The sequence below is a fragment of the Dama dama genome, chromosome 22 (assembly GCF_033118175.1).
Source record: "Dama dama isolate Ldn47 chromosome 22, ASM3311817v1, whole genome shotgun sequence".
Lineage (NCBI taxonomy): Eukaryota > Metazoa > Chordata > Mammalia > Artiodactyla > Cervidae > Dama > Dama dama.
The window spans coordinates 48,039,464-48,060,778 of NC_083702.1; the positions used below are offsets into that span (position 1 = coordinate 48,039,464).

Here is a 21,315-nt window from a genome sequence, read left to right on the forward strand (position 1 = left end):
AGTTCTTCTAAACCGTTTACATGTATGGTTTTTTTGATGCTCATTTGATGCTCAGCAGCAATCAAGTGATCCACATTGGATATTAACAAGTTACCCACATTTTGCTAATAAGGAAAGTAAGACACAGAGAAGCTAAGTACCTTCCCCAAGGTCACACAGCTAACAAGTGAGGGAGCTGGGCTTTGAGCTTGCATTCTTCAACATTTTGTTGTATTGTCTCCCTAGAAAGACACAGGAGGCTCTGGTTTTATTCAGTATTTGGCTTACATTTTAATGAAGGAGAGAGACAATAATCACATTAGCAAATAAATCATTTCAGCTAGTCAAGGATGGTAAGAAAAAAAATAGTAATAATTCAGTAGAGACTTCTCAGAGTGGGCAGGAAGGAGTAGCTACTTGATATCAAGTAGCTGGAAAAGCCTCTGAGAAAAACAGCCATGGGAAGGTGCCCAGGAAAATGATTTCAAGCAGAGAGAATAGCAAGTGCAAAAGCAGTGAGGCAGGGACAAGTTGGGCTGAGTGCAAAAGAAAGAGATGACCGGGAACCAGATCATAGAAGCTTTTTTACCTGAGCTGCACGCATTTTCCTGGGGAGCTTCCAAAAATACTGATGCCTTGGCCCGTGCCCAGAGATTCTGAGGAAATCAGTCTGAGGTTTTGGCTCAGGCAAGAGGAATTCTAAATGAGATGACTGCAGCTGTCCAGGGCAGGACGGTGGTGGCTTGGACCAGGGCAGTGGTGGTGGAAAGGCAGCATCTGTCCTTCAGCCCTGCTCCCTCCACACCGCCCACCTGTGGTCCATGGGAAGCATACACATCCTTAGCCTGGATAAACCAAAGGCAGGATGCTCCCCTGCAGATAGCCTGGGAAGGATTCAGCACCAGAGACATATCAGTCTTGGTGGGTGTCCCACTGAAGCCCCTACTGGACGTAGCACAAGGGAGAGTGGTAGGTTGACATAACCTTCTCCTAAGAAATCACCATCTCACAATCTCTAATCTCTGACAGCCCAACCTTATGATATCAACGTGGGTGAAACTATCAGCGCTTGGCCATCGTGGTGTCTGTCACAGCTCACTCTGGGAGGTGGCATCTTTGTCTTCTTGCTACAGCACTAGCTGAGACAGAGTGTTCATCGGGGTTGTCCAAAGAAATGGAAACCATGAGAAGGCTATACATAGATCTATTTTAAGACATTGGCTTATGTGATTAATTTGGTGGTGCTAGTGGTAAAGAATCCACCTGCCAATGCAGGAGACATAAGAGATGCAGGTTCAGTCCCTGGGTTGGGAAGATTCCCTGGAGGACGGCATGGCAACCCACTCTGGAATTCTTGCCTGGAGAATCCCCTGGATAGAGGAGCCTGGCGGGATACAGCCCATGGGGTCACAAAGAGTTGGACATAACAGAGATTTTGCTCGCATGTTGGGATGGGTTAAGAAGAGAGTGACTTGGGCATACGTGGATGGCTTGCATCCAGTGGATGAAAACCGGACTCAAGGCAAAGAGCCAGGACTTACCCTGTATGATCAGTCATTGGAACCATTCGAACACTCTTGGTCTAATATACACTAGGACAAGTTCCCTGAGATGGTATGAGCTTCCTTGCCCAGCAGTAAGCTCCCTGTTATTGCTTGAGGTGTTCAAGCAAATAGCACACAGTCTGCTGAGGCTGTAAGGATGACTTTCCCATCCCAGGCCTGGATGAAGCCCACCGAGGAGATTCGGAATTGTCTCTCAACTCCTCTCTACCTCTGCACATGTCTGCGAACGTGCAAGCACACACACTCACACTCACACGAGGGAGGTGAAGCAGTTCAAAAAGCTGGCGAGGAGGAGAGTGTCAGAAACCACACAGGGATCCAGCGAGGAAAACAAGCAGGAGAGATGGGAAGGCAGGGGGATGGAGACCGCACTGAGATGGGTGGGGAAAGTGGGGAAGGGGAGGAGGAGGGAAAGAAAGGGATGGAGAAAGATGGGAGGAGTGGGAGGTGGGCAGGGGGCAGAGAGGAGACAGGTGATACTAGACGCAGGAGGGAAAGTATGGGAGAAGGCAGGGACCAGGAGGAGGGGAGGTGGGAAAGGTGGAGGAAGGAGGACGCAAGAGACAGTGCGGGGCCGTAGAGTGGGTAGGGAGGTGGGTGAGGATGTGAGTCTTCAGAGTCAAGGAATTCGCTGGGCACAGGTCCCCAGCGCAGCACATGGGTAATCTTGAGTCACAGCTCATTTAGAGCTTCCTGTTTTCAGCTTGTCTCTGTGGACAGTTGGAGGGGTTTCCAGCTAGTAAATACATTGGTGTGCCAAGACTCCCTCCCCTGGCTGTGACTGTTCCATGGCTGCCCGTCCCCAACACCTTCTCGTGCCACCTCCCTTTATGCCCTGAGCACCAGCCCAGCAGCTCCTCCAGCACCCCCCAAAAGGCCACCTGCTCCCCTCTGCAAGGCCCCCGACTTCACCAGGTTCTCAAGACTCATGAAGGAAGCCGTAAGCCTCTTCCAAGTGCTGCACCCAGGCTCACCGATTGCGCCATAGGCGCTCCACTAGGAAGCTGTAAACCTTTTAAGTGTGGAATCCAGCCCAAGCATTTACAGAAAATTTTACTTTATAAAACAAGTTTCCCTGAAGCACAGTTTCTTTGCCTTTTTCCAAGACCCCATATTTTTCCTTCCATCCCCTTGCACCCTTCCCAGTTACAAGCACATCTTTATCCATCCTTCTTCAACTCAGCCCAGCAGACGTGTCTGGGCCGTCCACAGCATTCCAGACAGCAGGGTTACAACTGGGAACAAGGTGCCTTGTCTGCCCTCAGGAAGCTCGTGTCTAATGGGGAGACAGATATGGGTAGAGCCAGGGGTGGAGTCAGGTTTTATGGGGCTCAGACAGCACCCAACTTGAGAATAAAATTACCAGCCCATGTATAAGAAACCTGGGTTACGTGTTTAGTCCTAGAGAGGACAGGATGAGTGCCCCACCCAAACACCCGACTCTAGGAGAGAAGGGTTCACAAAGGAAGGTTGAGATGACCATTAATTAATTAAACCACTGCATCTATACTTTCTCTCTTTGCTCTCTTTTGTCTATCCTGTGAATAAATGAATGCATACATGATGCATTCTACAGATATTTACTTAAGGATGAAATTTAATTTCTGTAACAAAAACCTAAGATGGCTTAAACAAGCTAGGACCTTCCCTCTCACATAACCGGCTCCTTCCATCCTTCCTTCCTGGGGTGTTGCCTTTCAGATACAAAGTCTATGATGGTGCCCCTCCAGCCAGCCAGATGAGGAAAGAAAGAATTGTAAAGCATTCCCCCTTCCCGCCTCACACACACACACACACTTCCCTTTTAAGGAGACCTGGAAGTTCAAACCCAACTTCTGCTCAAGTCCCATTGACCAAAATGTGATCACCCAGCCTTGAGTAAATGGGCACACACAGGTGCCAGGAAGATGAGAAAGTGTAATGTTTATTCTGGATGGTCATGCACCCCCAGATTAAGGTGTTTCACAGCTATAGAAAAAGAGAATGTTTGCTGTGGACAACTAGAGATCTCTCAGACAGCCTGTGGTGTATGATGTGCTTACTAGGAAACTGAGGTGCAGAAGTAGCTCTGGCCCTTTCCAGGCCCATCCACTGACAAAACGGAATTAAACGAGCTGTCCCTGCAAGCTCCCAGCCCCATTCTTTAATTTCAGTAACTCTGATGCTCTTTACCAGATCCCAAATGTTGGTCAAGAATGAAATACTGTGACCACCCAAGGGGTAGTTGAAGGAAGAGGAAGCAATATATAGACTGTGAAGAAGTTGCCAGGGGAGAAAAAGGAAGAGAACCAGAAGAGAATAGTGAAACCAAATTTCAAAAAGTTTAGCCATTTCACATACCATGGAGTGTCAAAGCAACAAGAGGACCAAAAGAAACTCCATTGGATTCACCAATGAGGAGGTCAGAAGTGACCTTTGCGAAATCAGTTTGGGTGAAACGGTGGGGAATGGCATCCAAAGAGAGTTGGTTTGGGAGTGAGTGGGGAGATGAGGACGCTGAGATAGAGAGAGTAGTGGTACCTGAGGTACTGAAAAGCAGGAACAACTTGAGACTAGTGGATCCATGATCATGTTGATTCAAAAGATAGAGAATCAATGAAGAGCAAGAGCTGAAAAATGCATGGCACAAATACAGTGTGGCTGCTTTAACAAAGACCAAAATCACAGTGGCTTAAAGAAGATTAAGGCTTACTTCGCTCTCATCTAGGAGTCTGAGCGTACACAATCAAGGGCAGACTCGGGACACCAAGGTGTGGGAAATCCAGGTTCCTTCCACCTTATTAGTCAGGCATGCTCAATATGCAGCTTCCATCTTGTGGCCCATGAAGGCTGCACCAGCTCGCACCGTCATGAAAACATCCCAGCCAGGTAGAAGAGGGAAGAGGGAAAGGGAAGTTTTCTTTGATCTTAAAGGCACCACCCAGAGGCTGCTCACATCACATCTCCTCACATTTTCACTAGCTGGACTTGGACCCTTGGCTACATCTACCGAGATAAGGGGGACTAAGACAAAGTCATCTTTAGCTGAGAGGCCAAGTCCCCAGAGAAAACTTAAGGGTCCTGTTACTGAGGAAGGAGGGAACAGCAAGGAGTCAGAGCCTTAGAGGACCTAGGACAAGGGGTGGTTTCGGCCTTCGGTGGGAGGAGGCTCGCTGTCTCAGAGGCGGGGACCCACGGAGGGCTGAGAGGAGAGGAGGCCTGCCGAGCTGTCTACAGCCAGCTGGGTGAAGAGCAGGCGTGAGCCGTAGGTGCCCCTGAGGTGGTTCGGAGAACTGTGCTTTTGCGGTCCTGGGTTTCATGCTCAGCTCTCTGCTTAGCTGCTCTCTGGCCTTGGACAAGGAGAGAAATCTCCGTTTCCACCTCTGTTGAATGGTCATAATAACACCCACACCCTGCCTGCCCCGCAAGCCTCTTTCGAGTCCCAGAAGAGAACTGAGGAGATGTTCTGTAAGTGTGAGGCCGGGGCAGATGTGGGCGGCGGCGTTCTGGGGGGATGGAGTGGTCTAGGCACCGCTGAGCCTGAAGGACAGGTGGGGAGGGGCTAGGAGAGGCTGTGAGGACAGCACCGTCCCGCACACGAGCGCCACACGCCCGTCCCCGCGGATCTGGCCTCTGCCCACTGCTGGCCAAGGGACCCCTCTGTTGTCCGAGTGAGGATGACAGGGGAGGGGGCACGCGGCCATGCACAGGGGCTGGAGCCAGCCTCTGGTGTGTCTTGAGATCGTCCTCCCAGAGCCTTGGCCTCGTCCCCTGCCCTTGGCCTCGGCAGCTCTCCTGAGACCTCTCGCCGACCCCAGGGCACACCCCATGTCCCTGGCCTCAGCCCCAGTAAACAGTATGACTGAGTTCCTCCCCCAGGCCTCTGGCCTAGCAGAGCTAGCTGTGTCCAGAGACTGCACACTCCCAACACACTCCGTCCACACACATACATGCCCACACTGCCTGCACACTCAGAAGCACCACACCATGTGCATCACACATGCAAACACCACACACATATGCCACGAACTACACCTTCCACACACACTCTACACGTCCCCCACAAACTTCACACACATAGCCCATGTGCACACACCTGCCCGTGCACACCACACGTGGACACACACTTACACTGGTCTTTGTCTATCCCATATCACATCCCCTAACCGGCTCGCCACACTGCTGCAGGAGCGCTTTTTCTGAATCACAAACGTGGCTGCTTTCTTGTTTAAACTCCTCTCCTTCAAGTGGCTGTCCAGAACCTTCATGCCTGCATTCCAGCCCCTGTCAAAGCTGTTAAGGCCTACTGTGGTCCATTCCCTGAAGACCCTCTTCAGGTATCTCCACCCTTCTGCCCCTTCGGCCAGTCTGGACCACTGGCCCATCCCCCTCCCCCAGCTCCTCCTGCCGCGCGCTTGTCCATCCTCCGTCCTCTCCAGAGAACATACCTGCTTCATAGTCCATGTGAGAATCACATTCCCTCCCCTGACCCCTGTTCAGAGCCCACTCCTCCTATGAAGACTCCCTTAACTTCCCCAGGTGGAATGCTGCCTTTGGGGAGCAACTTGGCGTCCTGTGTCTGCCTCCCCTGCCAGGCAGATGACCTTCTCACAGTCACTATATATGCAGCCCTGGGTCCCAGTGCGGGGTAGGTGCTCAATGAACACCAGGTACATGGTACTTATCCCCTCATCCTCCCAACAGATCAAAGTAGAAAACCAGCATGACTACCAGGACATCACCAGCATGGTGGCTATGGCCAAAACCTATGCCACCACTGAGGCCTTCATCGACTCCAAGTATGACATCCGCATCCAGAAAATTGGATCCAACTACAAAGCTTACATGTGAGTCCCTGGGCAGGGGCAGGGGCTGGGAGGCTGGGATGAAGGGTAGGAGCAGAGTGTGAGAGGAACCGAGACTAAAGGAGGCATACATGGGAGGGACACCTGGGGACACATCAAGGACGGCCTTGAGTGCCTTGCTGAAGATTTTGGATTTTCTTCTCTTCCCTTCTGAGCAGAGAAGTATCATGACCTGACCTGTAACCATGAAAGGAAGGCTCTGGGGCTATGGGCGGCAAAAGGGTTTCTCTGGAACTAATAAGATCAGGTAGATTATACCAGATTTCTTCACGTGCAAGCAGTAAAAACCACATCTGACTAATATGGTGGAATGTTTTTAAAGGGAATTTATTAGAAATCCATGGATGATCAGAAACTTAAAAAAAATAACTAACCCTAAATTACCAATTTCAGAAATATTGGGATTCAGGGCCGCCCCAGGAATCTGGGTAGCCAGAAGTAATAGACAATCTTCGTGGCACCCCATTAGGAAGGGAATCTACCATAATCATTTTCAGGGCTTAACTCAAGATTCCGATTCCACGGAAACAGTGCTGATTGGTCCAACAGTGGTCACATGATTATCAGAAGAAGGCAGACGATCTGTATAGAGAGACCCACCAAGACAGCATGCAACACAGGCAGGGTCATTGTCCTGTGGAGATAGAGGTTATGTGACTAAAAGAAAAGGGGCGAATGCCAGAAAATTCATCACACATTCAATCCAGGGGTGGTTCAGGCAAATAATGACTCATGCTGGAGCTGCGGTTACGAGGATGAGTGGGAGCTCCTGACTGCGTGGAGGGCTTGGTCTTTTCTGCTCCAAGGCCTCGCTGTCTTACTTTGGAATAGTGCTGGTTCCACTTGAAATGATGAGACTCCAGAGAGGCAATAAGTGTCTGGTCTCCAAGTGTGGATGGAGTGCTGATTGCATGGTTCCACCTTTGAGGACTGCAACAGATGGTTCTGGACAGTTGGGAAATCTCTCTATGTGCTTCTGTGTGGTGGAGCTGTGCTCTAGGTCAGGGTCAGCAAACCACAGCCCACAGGCCAAATCTAGCTTCCACCTGTCTCAGTAAGTAAGGTTGCGTTGATCACAGCCATGCAGCTCCATTTCTGTATTATTTAGGGTTACTTTTGCTCTACCTGGATTGCTTAGACTGGAGGTTGGCAATTTTTTTTTCTGGAAGTGGCCAGATGGTCATTTTAGGCTCTGCAGGCCTCACAGTTTGAGTTGCAACCACTTCACTCTGCCACTGCCTGGAAAACTGGAGAACATGCAATCCATTGACCTACAAGGAAATATGCCCAGGAAAGGGATGGAGCCAAGGAATACTTCGGCCTGTCTTGCCAACCATTCTCCCACCCAGGAGCCAGGCCAGACCTGTCACTGCTCTCAGATGCCTTCAGGGCGATAAAGTCACCTCCCCACACCCATAACCCCTCTGAGTCGGAGAACATTCTAGTGTATGGTCCAACACATTCCTGAGGCCTCCACCATCCCTCATGATATCATTTCCCTCCTCTCCTCATTGTTAGCGTTTCCACTTGACATTGACGACACCTTGCCCCAGTTTCTCTCCTTGAGGATTACCTCATTGCCGCATTCTTTACGCTGAGCCTCTCTGTCCCGACAGCTCCAATTTGTCATTAGTTACGGCATTTCCTGGAGCCTGCATTGGCCCACGTCCGAGGGAAGGGGTTCGTGTCAGACCTCAATGTAGAACGCCCTCTCCACCCATGACCGTCAGCGTCCTTTCTGGCCCACTTCCTGCCCTGCTCTCAGGCCTTTGTGCTTGTTGCTACTGAGGGTCATTGTGTCTAAGTCCTCTCAGCAGACCCAGCTGGGAAATAAACGTGTGTATCTCAACCCGTGTATACACACGACTGTAATTATTTCGCTCTGTATATATCCATCTATAGCTAAAGCTAAACAGTTCATATTGATGTGTCAGACTTCAGCTAGTGCTCGGTTTTCAACATGATTCACTTTAGCCTTCCCAAGTTGCTTATCTGTAACTTTCCACTCCCAGCAGGGAAAAAACCTGGCTTCCCCCATCCTCCATCCACATACTTCTTTGTTCAATCCCAGCACATGTGTATAGTTGCAGAACTGTCAAGCTGTAGCCCCTTGAGAAACAACTTTGCCAACTATGGTACAGGACTTACATGTGGTTTCTTCTGTACTTAGGCACCCAGTCTCCACTAATTTCCAAAGTTAGTGAGGTCAGCACCTTTCCACTCACTCCTGCCCTCTTCAACAAGGGGGTCAGCATCAAACCTGTGTCATAAACATAGATTCCATTGTCACAGCCTACATTCCATCCTACTTTCAAGCAGCTGCATCATGTTTGGGCCAATCGACCTTTTTCCCCAAACCTGTGACTGGCTCTGCCATGGAGATTCATGGTAAGAGCACAGAGTTTCTCACATATGGTTTAGTGGCTTCTGTCACTCAGTGGGACTGATAATAATGTCCATTATTAGGTTTTGTGAGACTGAAGCCTGTGTTTACAAAGCTTTTAGACCCATGTCTCAGACATAGAAAGCGCTCACTAAATATCAGCTCTATCATTAGCTTCTTGGAACGAGACCAATCTAGCTTGTGCTCCTGCTGTTTCTGGCATTAGAATGCTTTTTTTCCTCATCTACACTTACTGAAAAATAATAGTAGAACCCACTGTACTAAGAGATTTATGAGAATCTTTCCTTTAATCCATATGATGCCCTATAAGCATGGTACTAAAATGGTTCCTATTTACTAATGAGAAAATACTCAGAAGTGTTGTCCATGGTTATACTAGGAAACACTACAATCAAGATTCAAACTTGCACCTGTCAGACTCAAGTCAGTTCTTACCTTCCCTTGTCACTATACAGATCCCACTCTACCATATCCTACTCATCCTTCGAGGTACATCTCAGTCACCACCTTCTGGGGTCACATAAAGTATCTAAAAAGTTGTTTCCCCAGAATGCCTCACACCTTATGTGTACTGCTAACCCTACCATGCCTATGTTCTGGTTTTAGCTAGTCTACCCTTTAAGGTAGTGAACAGCTGGAGGAGGCAGGTCATCTCTGCACACTCAGATTAGTCCTGTAGTCAGGACATAGGGTGGCCTGATGATTGTTTGCCAAATTGAATTTAATTGCATTGAGTTGAACTGAACTGAACTGAACCAACTGAAGCTTATCAATGTCACTAAAACACTTTAACCATTATGGCTCTTGTTGGCCACCTGTTCTCAGCATCTGCTATCCTCAGATACATTGTATTTTCTCTTTTAAAAAGACATTTGATAGCACTGGTTCACCCTTGAAGCTCAATCTCATGCCTTTCCTTGGTCATGAAACAGATCACTTTATCACTTCCATTTTGCTTAAAGCCATTCAGTCTTTGCTGAATCCAAATATGCTACTGGATTTTCTCTTCAGCATACACAGCCCCTTACCTAGTAACTTGTTACCTGGCACCTACTACCTGCCAGGAACCCTTGGACACTAGAGATACAGAAGGATGAGCCAAACATGCTCCCTGCCCTCAGGGAAGTCAGCACACTAAAGCGGTCATTGCAACTGAAATGAGCATTTCTAAACATTGATAGAGTGTAGTATCAATTCAGTTCAGTTCAGTTCACTCGCTCAGTCGTGTCCGACTCTTTGCGACCCCATGAATCGCAGCATGCCAGGCCTCCCTGTCCATTACCAACTCCCGGAGTTTACTCAAACCCATGTCCATTGAGTCAGTGATGCCATCCAGCCATCTCATCCTCTGTCGTCCCCTTCTCCTCCTGCCCTCAATCCCTCCCAGCATCAGGGCCTTTTCCAATGAGTCAACTCTTCGCATGAGGTGGCCAAAGTACTAGAGTTTCAGCTTCAGCATCAGTCCTTCCAATGAATACCCAGGACTGATCTCCTTTAGGATGGACTGGTTGGATCTCCTTGCCGTCCGAGGGACTCTCAAGAGTCTTCTCCAACACCACAGTTGAAAAGCATCAATTTTTCGGCGCTCAGCTTTCTTCACAGCCCAACTCTCACGGTTCTCATTGGGGAAGTGTCAGGTCAGAAAGTCACATTTTCAGATGAAACTTGAAAGATGAGTAGGACTTAGGGAGACAAGGATGGAGATGAAGACTGTATCATATAGAGGCCTATATGCAGGAAAAAAAACCATGGGCTTTGGAGCACCTGAAGGGAGGTCAGTTGTTGCTGGAGCAGAAAAGGCAAGGGAACTGAGAGGGTGATGAGGCAGACAGAGGCAGAAGGCCTTCCTGCTCTTCACCATGAAAAGGCAATCACTTCTCCCCATTTGTTATTTTTCCTACATTTTAGTGCTCAAAAAAGATTCCAGAGTCACCAGGGGCTATACTACCCTAGTTCTTCTAAAAAAAACAGGAGGCCATTTGAAGGATTTAATCTGATAGTGTAGGCATTCATTAAATTCAATTTTACATTTCAAAGGTAGCTTAGGGAAAGATACATAAGACCCAACAAATAAGACAATCAACATAAAGGGAAATAAAAACACAAAAAATAAATCTGAAGACAGGATGTGTATCTAAGAATGCACATCACAGTGGGCTTCCCAGGTGATGATGCTCATGGTAAGGAACCCGCCTGCCAATGCAGGAGGCATAAGAGACATGGGTTCGATCCCTGGGTCAGGAAGATCCCCTGGAGAAGGGCATGGCAACCCACTCCAGTATTCTTGCCTGAAGAATCCCATGGACAGAGGAGCCTGGCAGGCTACAGTCCATAGAATAGCAAAGAGTCCAACATGACTGAAGCGACTTAGAACAATGTAAGCTAGATATTTGAATCAGAGCCACCAAACAGCCAAAGCAAAAAAGGGAAGCAGATCAGTGACAAGCGTCCCTACTGCCCTCACCATGTCATTTGTTCTGGTACAGGAGAACCTCCATCTCTGGAAACTGGAAGGCCAACACAGGCTCTGCCATGCTGGAGCAGGTGGCCATGACAGAGAGGTAAGAGGTAACGGAGGTGCTTAGGGAGGCGTACCAGCCACAGGGGGAGGTAGACAGGGATACAGCAAGGATCCTGTAAGGAATGCCGTCTCGCACTTTGGCCAGCGTCTCGCCACCCACAGAGCACTTTCCCAGGCATGATCCGCTTTACTGCCCATAATAGCCTTCAGGGCATGTTTTATAATAACCCCATTTTACACATGGGGAAGATGGTTCAGAGGGGGAGCATGGCTTGTCCAAGTCACAGAACTGATCAATGGCAGAGATAAAACTAAAACCTTGACATCTTGACTCCAAGTCCAGGGGTCTTTGTGGCCCTGCCAGTTGCTGCAGGAAGAGAGCAGGAAGTCCTCACCAATCTCTTCTGCTCTTGACAGCCGTATGGAAGCATCCCGTTAGGGTACCAGGGCTCCCACCCAGAGTGTCCACTCCTCTCTCAGATGTATTCCTGTCTCAGCATGAGGAGGGAGAAGTCAGTTTCCTGTGACTCATGAATGCAGCAGAGAGGCACACTGGCTGAAAGTCCCTCCCTTTAAACAACACCTGTGAGCCATCTTCACCTGAAGAAGGACCAGCCACCCGCTCTTGAGGCCAGCAGCACACGTACATCCCTTGCTGAGTGCCCAGTGATCTCTGCTTGTAAGCCTTCAGTGACAGTGGGCAAGGCATGGGCTTTGGGTCAGAAAGATCTGTTCAGTGGACATGTATTGAGTACCGACTGCATGCCATGTATGCTGAGCACAGACGAAAAGACCCAACCCTTCCCTTTAAGAACTCTGTATCAGTTGCAAGTTTCAGAAAATGGATTAGTTGGAGCCAAAGGGGATTTACTGGCTTGCGGCAATGAAAACTTCAGAGGTGCAGCACCAGGTAGGACTTTAGAACTTATTCTACCCACCCACTCCAGTATTCTTGCCTAGAGAATTCCATGGACAGAGGAGCCTGGTAGGCTACGATCCATGGGGTCGCAAAGAGTCGGACATGACTGAGCGACTTTCACTTTCACTGCCAACTTCAGTTCAGCTTTCTTTCATGTTGGCTTCATTCCGGTCAGCTCACCCATATAGTGGTCCAAAGTGGCTCCAGGCTTACATCTTAACTGTGTCAAGTCCAGCAGAAAGAAGATGTCTTTCCCAACCATTTCAATCAAAGCCTGGCATTGAGCCTTCTTCACTGATAGGCCTGACTTAAGTCACATGACTATCATGGCTCCCATCTCTATGACCCAGAAAGCAGCAGCACTGTGATTAGATACTCCTGTGTCCCGTCTCTGCCCCGAGAGAGTGAAGCGGGACCACTGCGCTACAGTCACACGGACTGAGGCTTAGGGGAGGGATGTAACACTGTTCCTGCCCTTGTGGAACTCCTCGTTCAGGGCTCTAAGCTGAGGAGACAGCATGAACTAAAGCGGGTGGTCCTGCCCCCTTCCAAGCTGTGTTACACAGGTTAACTACCCTTTCTGAACTTCTGCAGCTGTAGATTGGAGGCACTGCACCCAAGCCAGAGGGCTGATGAGAATGGGATCTTCAGTGGCAGGGAGTGCCCTGGAAATGTTGGTCTCCTTCCCTTCCTGCCAGTCCCAGGTGCCGCCCCCAAGGTGGGCGCCCACCTGTGCTCTCCAGCCTCCGAGGTTGGGCTCGTTCCCTGGCACAGCTGCAGCACCTGGTCTGGGGGAGTGACAGCCGTCCCCCAGCGGGCATTCAGGGGACAGCCGTGGCCCTTTTCCCCACCACCTTTCCAGAAGGGAAGCCCCGCCTTTCCCCCCGGCTGCGCAGGCTGCTGCCAGGTGTCTCCAGCAGGTCACCGTCTCCCTGGCTCTGCTCAGTCCCAGGCCCCATGGGCCATTCCTGGAGGAGCCTGCCATGGGAGTGGGGCGGCTCAGGCCTGGAATCCTCTTTCCCTTCTGCACATTCATGGTCAGTAGCCTCAGTGCCTCCAGGGGACTTAGCAGAGGAGATGAGAGAGCCAGCTCTGAGAGCACTTCAGCTCATTCCAGGCCTTATGGCTCAGAGACACAAATAGATCTCTGAGCAGGCGTGCCCCGTGTGACCCTGGAGAGTGGAGAGAAAAGCAAGAACATTGACACAAAGTCTCCTGTGACTCCAAATCCAGCCACCACGAGGGAAGCCAAGCGCAAGGCCGGGAAGACACAACCATCCCCTTGTTGCAGGGTCAGAGTCCAGCACTGAGATCTTCTCCTGCAAAGCAAACGGGCCCTGCAGCCATCAAGTGGCTAGAAAGGGAACAAAAGCAGCGGGTCCAGAGGGCCAGGCCCCCGGGCCAGGCTGGAAAAGCCTGCCAGGCTCCTCTGCCTGCGTGCCCCAGGCCAGGGAGAGAATACACCCTTTGTCCCTGCAGGCTGGGCCTGGGAGGGATTTCTGGGGCCCTTCAAGCAGTTTTCCCAAGGGAAAAGGACTTCAGGGGCAGCTGGGGTCCAGGACAGCTCCAACTGGGGGCAGGATAAGCTCCCCAGTACTGGGGGGCCTGCAAAGTCCTGGGGAGGGGAAGGAGGTCAGGTCTCTGAGATCCCCCGCCCGCCCCCCTCACTCCTCCCTCTCATCCTGCTTGTCGCCTGCCTTCCCGGCTCCCTCTCCAATCTCTCTCCCTCTGTGTATCTCTCTCACTGTCCATCTATGTCTCTGCCTTTCTTTTTACCCATTCTGTCTCTCCCACTGCCTTTGTTTCTCTCTGTCTCCGTTTCTCTGCCTTTCTGTCTCTCTTGCTGCATCTCTGCCTCTTATGTCTTCCTGTCTCTCTCCATCTCCGAGTGGATGTGTTTGTGTGTATGTCACTGTCTGTCTCCTAGCCTGTTTTTTCTGTGGGTATCTCTCTGTGTCTCTCCTTCCCCCGTCTCTGCATCTCTTGCCATCTGCTTCCCGCCCCTGCCTCCTGTCCCTCATACTTACTGTCTGTCCATCCCTGCAGGTACAGGCTGTGGGTGGACAGCTGCTCGGAGATGTTTGGTGGCCTGGACATCTGTGCTGTCAAGGCTGTCCACAGCAAAGATGGCAGAGATTACATCATAGAGGTGAGCAGTGGAGCAGGAGTTCCTCCTGGCCTGAACCAGGCCCCTGGGCAAGCATTCCAGAGGGAAGGAGTCCAAGTGTGACCTCCAGTGTGGTCCGCTGTGTCTTAGGTCATGGCTGGGGCATGAGCAGCCTAGGCCTCAATGAGCGGCCCCCAGGGGCTTCTCACCCACTGCCCTCACGTACCCCCATCCACCCCCTCAGCTGCATCTAAAGCCTTCGTGCCCTTGGTCCTGCCCTGGACTTCGATGACGTTGGACATGAGGTTTGACAGCCTTCCAACACCTGTGGCCCTAACAGTAGGGGAAGGGCCCTGGGCCAAGAGTTGGCAAGATTCTGTCCCCTCCAGTCTCTCAAATTTTCTTAGTGTCCAAGCGGGTAAAGAGGACCCACTTCCACAGTCACCGTGCAGAGAGTTCATCATCTGTTCAATCAACAAACACATATTAGGGGTTCCCATGGGCCTAGGGGGGACAGTTCTGGAGACAGAGCCCTGAACAAGACACATACGGGGTGTGCCGGCCGGGAGGATGGTACACTAGAAACTGCAGGGCGCTGATGGTTAGGAGCGGGGTGAGAACGGAGGGAAATGTATGAGAGGGGCTCAGAGGGGCTCGAGTCCTAGAACCTCTCCCTCAACCTTCCTGCATCTCACAGGCCAACGACCCCCTGCTGCCCTGCAGAGCTGGCGCCTATGGGTCCCTGTGGGCCTCCCATCCCCCTGCCCACCCCCATGACTCCCTCCCCAGGCCTCCCCCCCGATCCCACCGTCCCCCTCCCGCGCCAGGGCTCCCCCGTGTCTCTCCTGACCTCACAGCCCCGCTCTCCCCTCCTAACCCTTTCCCGGTCCCCACCAGAGCCCATGGCTCTCCATGGTTTCCCCTGAAAAGGCTGCGCTGGCTCCGAGGTCCCTCCCCACCGTCACGGCTCTGCGCTCACACACCACCCCCACCCGTCCGTCCAGGACTGCGCTCCTGTGGCCTCCTGCTCACACCACAGCGGAGGGGGCGGTGCTGACACACGGCCAAGACACGTGAGGGAGCACCCTGCGGCTGCCCCCTCCCCGGGCGTGGGCAGTTAATGGGAAGCACATGGCTGGGATGACCGCGAGAGCCGGCTGGTGCTCCAGCCCCGTGTCTGCGCCACTCCCAGGACCCGCAGCAAGCCAGAACCAGTGCCTGCAGGGGTGGGAGCCCTGCTGGTCTCCTGCTGCCCTGCCAGGAAGGCATTTCTCCCTCCCCGAGCCTCTAGACTGGCCAACTCGGAGGTGGAGGGGAGGGAGTCCAGGGCGGGCACAGCCCCTCTGCCCACTCTCACCCCCAGGAAAGCCCAGTAACTTCCAAGGATGAGTTATCATCTATATTAGCAAGTTCAGTCCTGCTCTAGAAAACAACTCTCAGGAGTTCCCGCAGTCCAGTGGTTAAGACTCCATACTTCCAATGCAGGGGATGTGGGTTTGATCCCTAGTCAGGGAACTAAGATCAAACATGCCATGCGGCAGTCAAGGAAAAAACTCTCCCCTCGAGTCCAGTGGCCACCATACCTGAAATCCCCCCAGCAGCCCCTTCTCGGGAGATACTGCAGGGGCCAGGAGCGGAACCACCATCCTGCACACTTGCTTCTGAGTCAGACCCAGGCTGCTCCCTAGAGGAAGGAGGTGCCCACCTTCCTAAGGACACCTGGGCACTTCAGATCCATGCCCAGGGCATTGCATCTCCTGAAGCCCTCCCTGGCCCTCCTGCCTCTGCATCTCCTCATGGGACCATCAGACATGAACTCAGCTTTGACACACAGGTGGTCACTGATTCATTCACCCATTCATTCATCCACTGTTGAGCTCCTCCTCTGGGCACCAGCCCCCAGTCAGGTGATGGGGATACAACCGTGAGCAGGGTAGCAGGGACTCTGCTCTGGAGCTTCCATTCAGAGAGGGGCCTGCAGCCAGCAGATGAAGGACTCCTGAGCTGCCTCCCTCTCCCTTCTGTGAGTTTAGTTCCTTCTCTCTCGCTTTAGCATTATCTCTGCCCCTGAGAGCTCCTGCCTCTCTGAGTTTCCTCAACTTTCACTCTTAGGAAACAAAAGTTTGTACCCGTGGGCCCAGGCTCCCTGCCTCCAGACATTCAGAGGGTCAGGGATGAAAGACCTTCCACATCTGAGAAAAAAAAATCGTGGGTTTGGACTTTTAAGAAAGAAGAAAACAACTTCTCAAAAATGTTTCAGGGTGGTGGTGGGGGGGGGACAGGAAAGAATGGCTTTTCAGCCCTTCTTTTCCCTCAGAAACATTACAGAGTTGTTTCCCTTGCTTTTTGGTTTACAGTGGGGTCAAGGGAGATAGGGAGCTTTTTACCAGGCAGATAAAAGGTATTTTAAAAAACAAAGACAGGATCCAAAAATACTGATTTCTTTAGCCACCTCTGTGGTGAGAACATAAAATTTGTGGGACATGTTTTGTGAAGATCCTCACAGTGAAATACTCAGGGGAAAGACCCTTGAACTTGTCCTCCATGACTTGTCCAGGGAATGACATTGCTCACTGGAAAAATGCTTCCCTGGGGAGACCAGAGCGTCCACTTCCTTTAGCTGTGTCCACCGTGGGGACTCCAAAATGCTCTGACCTCAGGTTCTTTGTGGCGGCTGTTTTCCACTGTAGGGAATGTAGGAAACAGAAACCAGAACAAAAAAGTGTGGGCAGGCAGGGTCAGGAAGAGAAAGGACAGAGCTGTGTACACTCAGACGCCACAGTTACAACTCAGCTCAGCCCACATTGACTGAGACTGTCCATGTGCCGGGCAATGGGACCCAGGATGCCAAGGACCCAGGCTCAACCCACAGGGAGCTCAATTTGCTCACAGAATCTGCATTCACATCCTTGAGTTTGCTTTTCAGCTTCCCGATCATAATAGGGTTTCCCTGGTGGCTCAGTGGTAAAGGATCCACCTGCAATGCAGGAGACAGGTATGATCCCTGGATCGGGAAGATCCCCTGGAGAAGGAAATGGCTTCCCACTCTAATATTCTTGCTTGGCAAATCCCACGGACAGAGAAGCCCAGCAGGCTACAGTCCATGGGGTCGCAAAGAATTGGACACAACTTAGCGACTAAACAGCAACAACTATAGCAGGTGCTTTAGATTAATGGGCTCCTAAAAGTCCCAGATGCAGGGGTCTTCGCAGCTGGCCAACCCCCTCAGGTTATAGTTGAGGAAAACAACAGGCCCACAGACGAGAAGTGAGCTGCCAAGATCACACCGCGAGTCCCTAGGAGAACCAGAGCCTGGAAGCCAGGTCTCCTGTTCCCAGTTCTCACCTCAGAGAGCTGGTCAGTGATTGTTGAGATGTAGAAGGAGTGCTCGTCATCTGTCCTGGAACTTGCTACTTCTTTGACCCTCAGCTTTCCCATCGTGATAAGAACAGTATGGTACCTATCTCGAAGAGATACTCTGAGATTTATGTGAGATCTCCACCCAGTGCTTCGAACAGCACCTGGCACCTAGCAAAGCAATGCAGCACTTACTAGTATCCTTATCGATGTGAGCAGGACTTGTCCTTCCATTCAGCAGGTACTGATCAAGGGCACACCCGTCTGGGTACAGGGCCCATCCCCAAGCCAGGGGCTCACAGTCTGTTTGGGGAGACACACAGAAACAGGAGATGGTGAGACAACCAAAGCAAGAATGGCAGGAGTGCCAAGAAGGCTTCACAGAGGAAGGACCAGCTAGATGTTCCTGACAGATGAGAAGGGCTAGCCAGATAGAGAGTGGGCAGAGTCAATGACCTGCCCAAGGACCTGGATGGGAGACAGAACCCAGTGAGTCCAGAGCTTGGGAAAGGGGGAAACCAGACAGAGAATCAGATGGCCGTGAACTGGGTGAACAGGCTGGCTTCCTATAGCTAGGGAGGAGACAGAGAGCCCACCAAGGCCCCACCCTCCACCAACCCACCCAAGACCTTCTACCTCTGTCCATGCCTAGGGAACCACCTGGATCATTGGCCTATATGACTTTGGGCAAGCCCCTTCCCATCTCTGGGCCTTGGTTTCTGCATCTGCCAAAAGAGTCAATGCACAAATATGATCGCTCAGCATGCATGCATGCCAAGTCACTTCAGTCGTGTCTGACTCTTTGCGACCCGGTGGACTGTAACCCACCAGGCTCTTCTGTCCATGGGATTCTCCAGGCAAGAATACTGGAGTGGGTTGCCCTGCCCTCCTCCAGGGGATCTTCCCCACCCAGGGACTGAACTCACATCTCTTACATCCCCTGCATTGGCAGACAGGTTCTTTACCACCAGCACCACCTGGGAAGCCCCTGATCTCTCAGGGCCCCTCCCATTAGAAGTGTGCCTGCTTTGAGAAGCAGCCTTCTCCCTGTGGAAGAAATTTCTCTGCAGTTTATTCTGCTAGAGTCCAGGAAAACAGGCCTCGCCTTTTCCCTCTTCTCTCCAAACCTTGAGTTGACTCCAACCCATGTCATTTTTTGATCATAATTGAGCCCCTTCCTTCACTGCTTCCGGCTTTGTGGAAAACCTTGACCTTGGGCCAAAGTTCAGAAAGCTGGCTCCAATCCTGGGTAGGGGCCGAGGTGGGAAAGGAGGGGGCGGAGACTGGCTCCCCAAAGAAAAGAGCAGAAAAGGTCAGCAAAGGCTCCCCGCCCTTGGTCGCATGTCTGAGGCCCAGCAAATGCAGACTGAATTGAACAGAGTCCAGGGAGTTGATTTAGACTGAACTGCGGGAAATCGGCTGTCTCCACGGGGGTCATTTCCAGCTGAGGCGCTGGGCTGGGGATTTGCATGGAGAACACTGCCATCTAGTGTTCGCTTCTGTCCTGAGGTCTGAGCCCACCCTCCTGGGACGCGCTGCTCAGCTGCCAGGCTCCCCTGGCACGAGGCTCCTTCAGGACTCCTTTCTCGCCCGCAGGTGATGGACAGCTCAATGCCCCTGATTGGGGAGCACGTAGAAGAGGACAAACAGCTGATGGCCGACCTTGTCATCTCCAAAATGAGCCAACTCCTGATGCCAGGGGGCACGGTACCCTCGCCCCTGAGGCCTTGGGTAAGAGAGTGTATAGTCATGTGAGATACTTGGCTGTCTGGGAGTGGGTGCCCTGATCCAGAGGAGATGCATCCAGGGAGGAACCAACTTGGGAAGAAAGGAATGGGGTGTGGGTGGGGCTGGGCTTGGGGGAGAGTGTGTACCCCTGCTCCTGACAGGGACATTTGGGAGGCTCTGAGGGGCCCTTCCTCTCTCTGCCACCCTGGAGAGAAAAACGTGGTTTCAACTGGGCTTTGAGTGTCTGCAGGCAGAGATTATTAACATAGGAAACCAGGTGTCCCCTCTGTGCCCTCCATCCCGGGCCTGAGTGGTGAGCAGGGTGTGTGTGTGTGTGTGTGCACGCACGTGCACACTCATGCCCACATGTACACACATGCCCTTTGTGGGCTTCCAGGGCACCGGTCAATAGGGACTCTTGTGTCTTCCATTTCCTCATCTTCCAACCTCTTCACGCTAACACAGAGCTCCTGTCTTTCCTAATCCTCACCATGGGTTACCAGATGATTCTCCAAAGAACTTGCTAGATCTCCAGCTTTCTGGAAAAGCAAGTCTCCAAACCTGATCCCCCTTTTCCCCCTCAAAACAAATCTGTGATAACAGATGTCAGAAAGATGCTCGTTCTCAGGAAGGCCACTGGCTTGGAGAAGGCATGGGGCAGCCTTCTCCACTGGAAATGTTCTGTCTTGACCTGCTTGGTGATTACACAGGTGTCTCCACATGTAGAAACTATTTGTGTTGTGCACATTATGTAAGTTTCACCTCAGTAACAATGGAGAAGGAAACGGCAACCCACTCCAATATTCTTGCCTGGAGAATCCAATAGACAGAGGAGCCTGGCGGGCTACAGTCCATTATGCAACTAAGCAACTGAGCACCTCAATGACAAACAGATGTTTGCAAATCCTGCCCTCCCACCGAGGAAGTGAATGGTTGTAGTGGTCACAACAGTCTTCTTTTCTCTTCTGCTTTAGGCGCCTCAGACTAAACCAGCAAAATCCCCTGGGCAAGCCCAACTGGGTCCTCCACTTGGACAACCCCAGCCACGGCCACCCACACAAGGTAGGACCCGTGACGAGCCACCCGCCAAGAGAGGCCATCCAGCAAGGATGCCGGAATGCAGTGAGGGATCCACATGTGACTTCCCAAAAGGCACTCTGGAAAGCTCCACATTAATACTTAATCACCAGACTTACTCCCTTGCTCTGTGTGCAGAATGAATGAGACCATGAGGTTGTCACTCCCTTAAAGTCAGGAAAGGAGGGAAGAAAGACAGAAAGTAAATGTATTAAGTACCTAGTATGTGCCAGGCCCTGTGCTAGGGGCTTTCCCATTTATGGTCTCATTTTCAGCTTCCTAACGTGTCAACAATGAAAACAGGGGTGTTTCCTTTTTTACAGAGGTAGGTGTTAAGGCTTTGTGCAAGGAAGCACAAGAAAATGGCATGTTTACAAGTCTGGTCTTTCAGATCTTCTAGAAAGTGCCTGTTTCCTAGCCACTGGCAGTGCCTGATTATAGATTTATGAGCCAGCCAGCAAGAGTGAGAAAGAAAAACGGAACATTATATAGAACCTTGTCGATTCGAATCATTCCTCAAAAATATCCCAGTGTTACTAAGTAAATGCCACCATTTATCAGAGAATGGATGAACTGTTGATGACAAGATGAAAGGTGATTGTGGCGGTAACTAACCCCTTCTCTCGGGCTGCCAGCTGCTCGTGTGTTCTCACGCTCAGGCCTGGGGCAAGAGTCACCCGTGTCCTCTCTCGATGTCAGAACCTTCCAGGCACCCTCATGGCTCTAGTGCCAGCTTGGGGCCTCGGGACAGCTTCACCCCAAGATGCCAGGCCAGGCATTTTCATGGTGGTCTTTTAATAATCTGTTTTAAGAC

General features: G+C 51.3%; 1 protein-coding gene across 1 annotated transcript in view; it reads left to right on the forward strand.

Moving 5' to 3' along the window:
* The window catches only part of SYN3 (synapsin III), a 461,203-nt gene that overhangs the window by 432,995 nt on the left and 6,893 nt on the right, over positions 1-21,315 (forward strand). The window contains exons 8-12 of the mRNA XM_061125421.1: positions 6,228-6,370; positions 11,279-11,353; positions 14,279-14,381; positions 19,293-19,427; positions 20,399-20,486. Coding sequence (XP_060981404.1) covers positions 6,228-6,370; positions 11,279-11,353; positions 14,279-14,381; positions 19,293-19,427; positions 20,399-20,486 — 544 coding nt within the window. The remainder of the gene's footprint in view (positions 1-6,227; positions 6,371-11,278; positions 11,354-14,278; positions 14,382-19,292; positions 19,428-20,398; positions 20,487-21,315) is intronic.